This window comes from Mastigoproctus giganteus, chromosome 14 (genome assembly GCF_048544385.1).
Source record: "Mastigoproctus giganteus isolate SK-2022 chromosome 14, ASM4854438v1, whole genome shotgun sequence".
Taxonomy (NCBI): Eukaryota; Metazoa; Arthropoda; class Arachnida; order Uropygi; family Thelyphonidae; genus Mastigoproctus; species Mastigoproctus giganteus.
In genome coordinates, this window is record NC_143588.1 from 95,123,304 (window position 1) to 95,136,183 (window position 12,880).

The 12,880-nt window shown below is 38.3% G+C and overlaps 1 protein-coding gene across 1 annotated transcript in view; it reads left to right on the top strand.

The window, feature by feature from the left end:
- Nucleotides 1–1,146: 1,146 nt before the first annotated feature.
- Nucleotides 1,147–12,880, top strand: part of RIOK1 (RIO kinase 1) — a 133,774-nt gene continuing 122,040 nt past the window's right edge. Inside the window, exon 1 of the mRNA XM_090389101.1 lies at nt 1,147–1,307. Within this exon, the coding sequence (XP_090245227.1) occupies nt 1,183–1,307 (125 nt within the window). The 5' untranslated portion in view covers nt 1,147–1,182. The remainder of the gene's footprint in view (nt 1,308–12,880) is intronic.

Sequence of the window (12,880 nt, forward strand, 5' to 3'; positions counted from 1 at the left end):
AACCCTTCCTCTCCTGTCTATCCTTTCTATAGACGTTGTACTCCCCAAATTCCAGTTCTGCATTCCTTATATCTGTGTGGCACCACGTCTCTGATATCCCAACAATATCCGCCTTTGATGCTTTGAGTAATATCTCAAATTCATCAAATTTATTTACCAAACTCCTAGCATTGGTGTACACGCAAGTATACATGCACCTGTTCTTTTTCTTAGCTACCCTAACACAACCCATGTGTTTACTTGTACCGCAATGACTCCCAGCAGTCTCTGAAATATCATGCATCTTGTTTTCCAGGCTGCTGCTCATTCCAATAGAAGCAGTGCAAGAATTACTTTCACCTCTGCCAGTGGCTACTGTTAATCTATTAATCCTTGTAACCCCCCCCCCCAAAGCTAGCAGTTTTCCGACCCACCTAACGCTGCCTCGATAGCATCAGCAAATATTCTTGCACCCTTTCTATTTAAGTGTATCCCATCCCTGTAGAAGCAGTCCCTTCTGTTAACAAGTACAGACCAGGCTGAAAAAAATTCTACCCCTTGAGCCTTTCACAATCATTCCAGGGCCGAATTGATCGACAAGGCTCTCATCATATACTCCCTCCTATCGTGTCTGGGCAGAATTGCAGACACTTTCAAATTCAACCCTAATTCACGGCTTTTTTCCAACAGTGACCTGTACTTGTTAAATAATTCTGCCGGTCTCCTACTCTTAATATCATTAGTGCCAACGTGTACAACTATATTCTTCCACTTGTTCAGATTACGAACCTAAGGGAACATAAATTCAAATTGAGGAAAAACAACTGTATAATAGATGTGCGGAAATTTCTCTTTAGCCAGCGGGTGGTTAATTGCTTGAACAAACTTCCATCTGTCATTGTGGAAGTTGATAGGTTAAATAAATTTAAGGAGGAACTGGACAAACATTTAGAGGGAATGGTTGTGTGAATTTTTTTTTCTTTTTTTTTTTGGCTGATGCTACATAAGTTCATACGCTTCCTTTCTTGCATCACATGCCACGATTACTATTACTATTACATAATATGGCTGATTCATATTGTAGGTGAATCAATTTCATACTTGTAAATTCTTTTCTGGTAAACTAGCGCCCTCTAGTTTAGACACGTGGTTACATCGTAGTTTGATGAGCCTGATTCTGTAATAATTTCTACTCGTTGGCGTATGATTGGTGTGCAGAAAAGTTTGCGAGTTACTGATGTAAACAAAATGGATTCGCCAGTCGATGAATTTGAAGAAGGACAGTTTGATGATGCAGAAGAAGAAGACGAAGGACATGAAGAAGCTGCGTGAGTTAATATGAATTGACATGAGTTTGGACTAATATTTCAATTTCACGTTTTTATTTTCTGTAATTTAAATATATTTTCTGTGTAATACTTTAGAAGAATAGGAAGGAAAATTTGACAATTGCATTAAATGGCGAACGGGAGTAAATTCATTCTGTGTCGCGTAATTCATAAAAAAATATAATTACGCACGCTACGAATTTGCGTGTGTGTTTTTGATTAATAACACATTTTATGTACTTGATTAGTATTGCATCACTGTTAGTAACAATGTTGCATCTTTGTAATTGGGAAAAGTAATGGTATTCAGTAACCCAGAGCTGAGCATTTAGCAGTTATCAGGACAGCTTGCATTTTTGAAATTGCACTTAAAGATAGTTAATGAAATTAAAAACTTCCAGAGTTAATATGTATTGTCTAAATCACAGGAGTTTGGGATTGTTTTAAAACAACCGATAATAAATTATTTCAGGGAGGTCTTTCCATGGGAACTCACACAGTAGTGAAACGTGCCTAAATAGTAAAGTAATATAGTAAAGATGTGAGCCCCCGAGGTGTAAGGCACCCCGGGGGACACATCTGGTGAGTATGGGCTTGGCAAACCCAGGGTCCTGAGCTGGATATCATCATTCTTCCCTTTCTTGGTGATGCCTTTCTACTTCTCTCTCTCTCTCTCTCTCTCTCACACACACACACACACACACACACGGGGATAACTCAGGAATTTATTTTTTTTGGCTGGTGCAGCATAAGCCTCAGGCTTCCTTGTACCATGTGGCTAATAATAATAATAATAATAATAATAGCGTTAAGCGCAATGAATAATTTAAAATGCAAGAGCTTTAAGGAGTAAAAATTTCATCTTGGTTGAATTTCTGAAGGTGGAAGTTTGAACCTCATGGCTTCTCCTACCCCCACCAACCAGCATATAGCCCTGGTTACCTGTTACTGCCTCAGTCATATGCTTTGATTCACAAAAATAATTACATAAAATACATAAATTAAATAATTTAATGCTAGATTGAAAACAGGTTAGGTTAGTTTACACCAGTAATTTGGGAGGGATTCAAGCAAAAGAAGCCACTTTCTCTGGAGGTATACCCATCATCTGGAGTTTTACCTAAATTATTTGTTTAACTTTCATGTCATTCTCTTTTTGTGTGTGACAGATTTTTTCAGTTACCTCCACTGGCCTTTGTTTTGTTCTGAATAATAATTGAACTAATTTTATTTAGTTTGAATATAAACATGTTTATATTTGAACTGAATAAAATGTGTTCATATACAGGGTGTCTCAAAAATATTGGTACAAACGTTTAGGGGAGGTAGGTAACATCTAAAGGAATGTGAATTGAATAAGAACCCATAACCGGAAACGTCACCGTATTATATCATTCAAGCAGTAATCACCTGGTATTATATCATTCAAGCAGTAATCACCACACAAAGAGCATGCATTGATATACGAACTGTGAGCTAGCAGACATGCACCTAGTGTATGGATTAGCAGAGGGCAATGGATGAGCCGCTCAACAAATTTATGGAGAACGCTTTCCAGATAGACATGTACTGGACCACCATTTGTTTGTGCATGTGCATCAAAATTTAATTTGTGTGATTATGGGTCATTTAGAGGTAACAGGAGTAGTGCGGGCAGATCACGTTCGACGCGAACTCCCGCCATGGAAGAAAGTGTGTTGAATGCCGTCCAGAATAATCCTACTACCAGCACACGTGTCGTTGCCTCTGCCTTAGGAGTGTCTGGCACGACAATTCCTTACACCCCTTTCATCTCCAAAGGGTTCAGTTACTGCTCCCCCAAGATCATCCTGCACGTGTGGCTTTTGCGCAGTGGTTTCTCCAAGAAAGTGTTCAAAACTTGAATTTTCCAGCCTATGTTTTGTTCACAGATGAGGCTTATTTCACTCGGGAAGGCTTATTCAATCAGCACAATGCCCATGTATGTGGGCTCACGACAACCCACATGGTGTGCACCTTCATGCGGTACAACATCGCTTCTCAATAAATGTGTGGGCAGGTATGGTCGGTGACTGCTTAGTCGCCCCTATCGGATCTTTCTCGAAAAAGTTCTACCAGAGTTACTTAATGATGTTCCAGCAAATGTGAGACGCAACGTTTCATTTCAGCATGATAGAGCGTCTGCCCATTATGGAGGGTGTGTTCGTGACCATTCGAACAGGCATTTTGGGCGTCCATGGATTGGCCGGGGTGGACCCATTGCCTGGCCCCCACGCTCGCTTGATTTATCGAGCCTCGATTTCTTTCTGTGGGACGCCCTCAAATCTGTCGTGTGTGAATTGCCTGTGGAGACAAAAATGGATCTCCTGGCGAGACTCATCTGCGCTGCTGCTACTGTCAAAGAAACTCCAGGTGTGTTAGACCGTGTCCGCCAATCCATGCTATGTCGGTGTCACGCATGCATCGTGTCTCATGGTGGAACCTTCAGGCATCTGTTGTAACATCATGAAATGCATCCATCTCGTACTCCATTGTTAATATTATATCAAATGTTTGCCACCAATTACTGTCTTGTGTCATTTCTGCTTCTTGTGCCTCTGCTACGACTTTCCTGTGACGTTTCCGGTTATGGATTCCTATGCGATTCACATTCCTTTAGACGTTACCTACCTCCCCTAAACATTTGTACCAATATTTTTGAGACACCCTGTATAAACATATGTATATATATGAAAATCTTATATGGTTGTCTTTTCATGTTGGAGCTTAGAGCCACCAACCTTAATGGTTACTAGCGTTTGAGCTATCTTTACTATCCTTTAGAATAAATAAATGGTTATGATTTGGATATTTGAAATTTTGACACAAAAAATACTACTATAGATTTATCATATCAATATTTTATTTTTTTATTTATTGATTTCTATTGTCTTAGTCATCCCGTACGTTATTTATTATTCCTATATAATATATAGCACATATACAAGGTAGGATCAAAAAAGTTCCATGACTAAATTTTTATTTAAACAAATGTACTTTAAGAAGTTAAACGAAATAAATACGTTATACTATGTGGTAAGTTTTTAAGATATTACATCAATCTACACTGAATACAATTGCCTATATTTCACGGTTCTGTTGTACCCATCTTCAGGCCTCTAAACAGAGTTGGGTTACTGGTATGAGAACAGACTATAATTACAGTTTTTACATTTATTGTGTATTACAATACACAGACTATGATATTTTAAGGTACACTTTGAATTTTTCAAAATAATGATGTTGGCTATTTTATACATATTTTTTCAGTCAGTTATGTAATGGCAAAAATAGTTTCTTTGAAATCCTTCTTGAGAGCCCCCTTGAGTACATTTATTATAGCTGCCATAGCTTTTGCTACCAGAAAAATCATTCTTCCTCTAATGAATTCTTTAAGTTTGGGGTGGGTGGGGAGTCACATGTGTGGTTATTGTGGTTATTCACCCAATCATTATTGGGTGAATAAGGATGTGGAACAGTTATAGAGTGTTTGGGATTTCTCACATGAGGAATTCTGTAAGGAAGGGGAGGACAGAAGTATACTAAACTCTAGCAGGGAGTTAAATGATTTTGTAATAACGGAGAGCAAAAGGAGGAGAAATTGTCGAAGTTAAACATAAAAAAAGGGCACCTGGGGTGGATGGAATTTATCCAGTTATATTGAAGGAAAAAGGTGATTATGTGGCCTGACCATTGCCTTGTATAAGGCAATGGTCAGGCCACATCTTGAGTACTGCATACAGGTCTGAAGGACTCATTTTAGGAAGGATGTAGAGTTGCTAGAATGAATACAGAGAAGGGCAACAAGATTGGTGAGGGGAACAAAGGGGTGCTCTTACGAAGAAAGGCCTGAGTTCTGCAAATTGCAGAGTTTGGAGATTAGGCACTTGCCAGGTGATCTGATTGAGGTGTTTAACTCCTTGAACGGTTTGAGCAGGCTCAATGCTGATGGGATTCTTCCGCTTGCTCAGATTAAGAACCTGAGGAAGCATAGATTCAAATTGAGGAAAGATATTTGTAGAATAAATGTGTGGAAGTTTGCCTTTAGCCAGCAGGTAGTTGATTGTTGGAACAGACTTCCATCTGTTGTTGTGGGAGTGAATAGCTTAAATAAATTTAAGGGTGAACTAGACAAACTGGAATAGACATTTGGAGTGACTGGATGGGTGAAATGGAAAGGGTGTTTTTTTTTTTTTTTTTTCTTTTCTTTTCTTGGCCGATGCTGCATAAGCTTGCTTTCTTGCATCATATGCCTCAACTAATGCTAAGATATTCAGAAATTATTGCCGTGGAGTAACTTCCAGTGTTTTCCTGCCCACAGATCAGATATTTTCTTGTTGACCTCTGAAGTCCTTAAGGCCAGATTCACTGAAACATAGTGATGTCATGTGATGCAATTCACAGGACCTCAGGGTTTTGAGCCCCCATAACAAGAGCTTAGGGCAGAGAAGAAAATGCATGGAAAAATCGTAAATTGTCAGGGGTCGAGAGCCTTACAATAAGTATAAACTAGCTTGTAATCAAGTTACTCAGAAAGTTAGGCAGGCATAGGTAGATAATGAGAAGTCTTTCGCTAAGATTACAAAGTAAACCAGCAAGGAATTCTTTGCATTTGTTAATAGTTAAAAGAAAGAGATGAATCACATTAGTCCACTGAATATGAATGGTATAACTGTTGATGATCCTATATAGATTGCTGATTAACTGAATAAATATTTTGAAAGTACATTTGCACATGAAGGTTTTAGAGATGGCAATAGGAGAAATCTCTCTAATACTGATTGGGGGTTAAATGATGTTATAATAACTGAAAGTAGGGTGGAAGATAACTCTGCTGTAGCTAAAAGTGAGCAAAGCATCTGGGACTGTTGGGATCTATCCAATTATACTAAAAGAAGCTGCAGAGGTGGTAGCTAAACCTTTAGCCATCATAATGAGAGCATCCTTAGATTCAGAAGTACCTGCAGGTTGGAGACGAACAAATATATCTCATTTTCACAAAGGTGGCTTAAAGGGTGAAGTGGGTAAGTACAGACCCATAAGTTTAACCTCTGTGCCAGGCAAAATAATGGAATCAATAGTTAAAGAATTAATGTGAGATTATTTTGGTAGGAGTTGGGAGAGAGGCATAAGGCAATCACTTCATGGATTTGTTAGTGATCATGCATTACCAATCTGATTAGTTACTGTGAGAGTGTTGCAAAGAATAAGATTGACATCATTTACTTAGATTTCAGGAAAGATTTTGGTACTGTACCACATGTACAATTGTTATATAACTTAGAGCGGTATGACATTAGGGAAAGGTTACTACCATGGATAAAGGGATAGCCAAGTGGTAAGAAACAAAGAATGGTTATAAATGGTCATTTTTTCATGGACTAATGTGAGAATTGCTGTTCCACAAGTTTGTGTTGGTCCCCTTTCTGTTTACAGTATTTATTAATGAAAATGATGAAGGCAGATGAAGCTTATTGTTTAAGTTTCCAGATAATACAAAGGTAGAAACAGTAGTTAATGACAGTACTTCAAGAGGATCTAGATAAACTCAGCAGCCGCTGGAAAATGGCAATTTTGGTTTATAGTAATAGTAGTGGCATGTGATGCAAGAAAGCAAGTGTATGAGCTTATGCAGCATCAGCCAAAAAAAAAAAATCACACCATTCCCTCCAAATGCCTGTCCAGTTCCTCCTTAAATTTATTTAACCTATCAACTTCCACAACGACAGATGGAAGTTTGTTCCAGCAATTAACCACCCGCTGGCTAAAGGCAAATTTCCGCACATCTATTCTACATCTGTCTTTTCTTAATTTGAATTTATGCCCCCTTAGGTTTGTAATCTGAACAAGTGGAAGGATCCCATCAGAATTCAGCGTGCTGAATCCATTCAAGGCCTTATACACCTCGATCAGATCACCGCGCAGGTGCCTAGTCTCCAGCCACTGCAATTTGCAGAACTTAAGCCTCTCTTGGTAAGAGGATTCCTTCATTCCCCTCACCAATCTTGTTGCCCTGCTTTGTAGACGCACGAGCAAATCTACAGCCTTCCTAAAATGAGGCCTCCAGACATGTACGCAGCACCCAAGGTGTGGCCTGACCATTGTCTTATACAGAGAGACAATCACCTCCTTTTTCCTGCTAGCAAAATTCCTATATATCATTGACAAAACCCCATGACCTGCCCTGGCAGCCTGTCTGCATTGCTCGGAAAACTTCATATCTGACTGCACAATTACTCCCAGATCTTTTTCATTTTCTACCACCTTAAGTGTAGAAACGGTTTACAGAAAAGTGCAGGCGCCTCCGTAGCCAGGTGGGAAGGAGCAGTAGTGCGTAGCACACGCTTCTTGATTAGACCGGGGTTCGAGCCCGTCACCACCAAATACGGAGGATGCGGAAAGGTCAGGGAATGACCACCGCAAATTCCCAGAGCAATATGGCCTTAGTTGCTAATGCTCCTAAAAACCAAATAACATAACAGAAAAGTGCCCCCCCCCCCCCCGCACATTTCGACCCCCGCATTTTGTCCCCGGCACATTTTGTCCCCAGTAAATAATGAGTAGACCCCCTAAATTTAACTCTAAAGTCCAGCTACAGGACCAAAAGAAATAATCGGTCCATATTTATTAAACAGTTTAGACCTTCAAAAATCTAATTTTATGCCAATCCACGTAATGGTTTCCTTGCTGCCAGAGGTATGGTGTTTGAAGACAGAAGTCTTGAGCGCTCATTGTTGAGACCGCACGGTCTGAACACTACGGTTCTGACAGTGAGGAAGATGTCCCACCTGTTTTGCAAAATTGATATCGCCATTCTCAAGAATTATTAGCGAGTTGGACTAGGAGAGTTGGAAAAGAAGCTTCATATATCTAAAATAAAGGTAATCCCTGTTGATTTATAATATAATAGAATATAGGAATTATCGAGCACTTAATAGCTCTCAATTATCAAATCTATTAAACAGTTTTTAATGTATGATTCTCAGGCCGAACTGCTCCCGGGTCACATGCTTATTTTTTCCACTAGTAACAATCTTCAGTTATTGGCACGTAGCCAGGAGTGGTTTTCTTATGGAACAAGAAGTATGCTGCAATTTCTCCTAGAATCAAAAGAATAGTCCAAGATTTTCAAAATCGTAATGTGATTGATTACCTTAGAGGCGTTGCATACAAGTTCGAGTTTTAAACAATAATAATGTGCATTTATTCTATGATTGATTACCTTTACCTTTGATTGATTCATTCTATTAAAACAAAATAAATTAGAATTAATAAAAAAATTAGGTGTATTATTTACATTTCTATAGCCTATTCATTATCTACTGGGGGTGAAATGTGGGAGACGAAATGTGCCGGGGGCGAAATGCGAGGGACAACTTTTCCGGATCCCGTAGAAACGTACCACACAGTTGGTACGTTTTTCTGCGGTTACTTCTACCCACATGCAGTACTTTGCATTTGTCAATGTTAACTCCTGATTTAACTCAACCACAAGAGTGGTTGAGTTAAATCAGGAAAACTATCATTTTTTAGGTATTTTATGTTGATAAAACAATCATTCCTGTTCACCATAAAACATAATTTTGCTGCTTTTAAAACATTCTCTTTCAAGAGAAGAAAGAAATCTTATCTTATACTACTGTTTCTTGAAATGAATACAACATCACTTGAAAGTTGCCAATTAAAAGAAAAGAAAAATAAAGAGCCAGAATTGTTAACTACAGGAATAAGATTATGCCCATATAATCTAATATATATATACAGTAATATAAATAATAATATAAAATCTGACAGCATCAACTTATTATTATTATTAATAATAATAATAAGTGGGCTTTAGCAATGTGAAAGAGTATCAGAGGAGAACCACAGCATTAGTACTAAGGTCAGCAATGCTGAGGAATCAGATACATGTAAAGTAAAACAAATCTTCTGGAACCAAGTAATCATAAGGCTCTTCATGGTATGAAAATTAAAGTAAGCCCCCCAAGAGATGGATCCCAAGGAGGAGAAATGGCATCAGCATCAACTTATTATTAATAATAATAATAATAATAATAAGTTGATGCTGTCAGATTTTATATTATTATTTATATTACTGTGTATATATTAGATTATATGGGCATAATCTTATTCCTGTAGTTAACAATTCTGGCTTTTTTTTTTTTTTCATTTTAATTGGCAGATTAACATATGTAAGCAGTGCTTGACAGACATAGTCACCATTCTTTACTAAGAAATGCAGCTTGGCACCTAGCATTTTATAGGACAGTCTAGTAACTCTAAGGATGAATTTCCAGTTCTTTGTTTTCTGATTGCTGTGATTTTTATCTTGCAAGGACTTGCACAGCTTTCAGCAAAGGACTTTGTGAGTGTTATTGATGGCATTATTTTAAAGAAGTAATCTTATTGATCAAAGAAATGAATAATAGCCCAACTAACATACTGCCTTTGTTAGGACAGAGAAAAAATTAATTAGCTTCTTATTTGACACTGATACAGTAAATGTTATTATTTTTTTAATTGATCAAGTTAAAAATGAATAATACTCACTGTTCTGTTCATTCTTAAAAATGGTCCAGTATACCGTTTACTTTATAGAGTTTTGTTTGAATGCACACAATGGTCATAACTTGAGAGTGACCAAGTAATTTATGGCACCTCCATAGCCAGGTGGGCAGGAGCAGCAGTGCATAGCACATGCTTCTTGATTGGACCCGGGTTCAAGCCCGTGACCACCAAATACGAAGGATGTGGAAAGGTCAGGGAATGACCACTACATATCCCTGGAGCAATATGGCCTTAGTTGCTAATGCTCCTAAAAACCAAACAACAACAACCAAGTAATTTATTATTTCTGGTGCTTTTTTAAGTTGTGTTGTTTTTTGGGGTAATAATAATAATAAATAAATAATAATAATAATAAATAAATAAACCATTGTCAATTCCCTGCAGGATGGAAGTCTCCTCAACAAGTCATGTTGAGGGAAATGGACCATAATCGTCCCCATGGACTGGAGGTGTGTAAATATATCACCAATTCACAAAGGGGGTTGAAAAGGTGACACAAGTAACTATAGACCTGTTAGTTTAACTTGCGTTCCGGGGAAAATAATGGAATCACTGGTTAAAGAAGCATTGCAGGATCATCTAGATAAGACTGCAGTAATAGTTAAGACACAGCATGGCTTTTTTAAAGGTCTTATCTGACCAATTTGATTGGGTATATGATGTGGTCACAAAGGAACTGTATGCCAAAAATAATTTTGATATTATATACAGTACTTCGATTTCAGGAAAGCTTTTGATACTGTTGCACATGGAAGACTGCTGTACAAATTTGAGAGGTATAACATTAAGAGTAAGTTGCTACAATGGATGATAAAGGGATGGTTGAGTGGGAGACGACAGAGTGGTAATCAGTGGACACTGCACTTCGTGGACAAATGTTATTAGTGGAGTTCCCCAGGGTTTGGCCCATTGTTTTGTATATTTATCAATGATATTGATGAAGGTATATCAGGTTTAATGTCCAAGTTTGCAGATGATACAAAGTTTGGCAGGGCTTTTAACGACAGTATGCTACTCCAGCTGGATCTAGATAAGTTAGTATTAGTAATGGCCGCATGGTGCAAGAAAGCCTATGACTTATACTGCACCAGCCAAAAAAAAAAAAAAAAAAAACCCCCAATAAAACAATGATAAAAAAACAAAAAAAACTAATAATTAATAAAAGAAAAGGAAATTAAACCTATCATCCTATGCGTTTCCCTCACCCAAAGGTACTATCCAGATGACCTTTGAATTTCCCCAAACTGTCAGCCTCTACCACCCATGTAGGCAGCTTATTCCAGTAATTTATAACTCGCTGGCTAAAATAAAACTTCCTGCAGTCCAATCTAAACATCTCCCCCCGTAACTTGAATTTATGTCCCTTAGTTCTAGCATCATTTATAATCTTGAAAATTTCGTCCTAATTCATTTTACTGATTCCTCTCAGAGCCTTAAACACCTCAATAAAATCTCCTCTAAGATGTCTAGTTTCCAAACTCTGCAACCCACATATTCGAAGTCTTTCTTCATAAGGACGCCCTTTTGCCGATCTCACCAGGCAAGTTACCCGTCTTTGCACCCTTTCAAGAAGCTCGATGTCTTTCTTTAGGTGCGGTCTCCATACTTGAACACAGCATTCCAAGTGTGGTCTAACAAAAGCCTTATATAATGGGATTATCACGTCCCTATCTCTACTTGCAAAAGTTCGATAGAACACCATGGGCCTTCCTTGCAACCTGTTTACAATGCTCGGAGAATTTCATGTCTGACCGTATCATAACACCCAAGTCTATTTCCTCCAGTACTGGGTTTAGTTGAACTCCACCAAGTGAATAAGTAATTTTGGGATTACTGTTTCCCAGGTGGTAATACCTTACACTTTGTTGGATTAAAGCATAGCTGCTATTTTTCTGACCATTCCTGAAATCTATCTAGGTCTCTTGAAGAAGCTCAGCTTGACAGTGATCATTAACTACTCTACCAATTTTAACATCATCTGCAAATTTAGACATCACACGCTCCATCCCTTCATTGATGTCGTTTATGAAAATTAAAAACAACAATGGTCCTAATACTGATCCTTGGGGAACCCCACTTCTTACATCAACCCAATCTGAGGAATAGCCATTTATCACAACCCTCTGCCTCCTGCCCTGAAGCCATCCTACTATCCATCTAAGGATTTTCCCAGTGATTCCAACCTGTTCCAGCTTATAAAGCAACCGCTCATGTGGGACTGAGTCAAAAGCTTTGCTGAAATCTCAATAAACAATGTCGAAATTATTCCCTAAATCCAGCTCGTGAGTGACCTTTTCAAAATAGCAAACCAGATTTGTTAAACCTGATTTTCCCTTTACAAAACCATGCTGAGTATCCTTGAGAATTTCAATTCGATCCAAATGATCCTGAATTCCACCCTTGATCATTGCCTCCATGATTTTCCCTACCACTGAAGTCAGACTGACAGGTCGATAATTTCCCACTTCACTCTTAGAGCCACCCTTATGTATGGGAGAAAAATTAGCACTTTTCCAATCCAACAGAATTTCCCCAGAGTCTAGTGATGCTCGCATAATTAGCCTCAAAGGTTCACTGCACTCACTTGCCATCTCCCTTAAGATTATAGGGTATATTCCATGAACTCCAGGAGCCTTACTGGCCTGTAGGCTTGAAAGTTTTTTCATTAAATAATCTTGCAAAATTTCAATATCATTAATTACATATTTTTCAACTTCGCTCCCACAATTTCCCATTGCCACAAAAGGTTTTTCATTTGTAAATATCGATGCAAAATAACTGTTGAGTTCATCTGGAATGGCACCTGGTGTATTTAATACTATTCCCTTTCCCTTACATAAAGGTCCGATCTGGTTTGTCCTGCTCTTCTTGGCATTTATATATGTGAAGAATTTCTTATCCCCCCCCTCTTTGCTCTGTGTGCTAGTGATTTCTCATAAACTGCCTTTGCCTGTTGAGTCTTTTCTGTGGCTCTATTACAGATC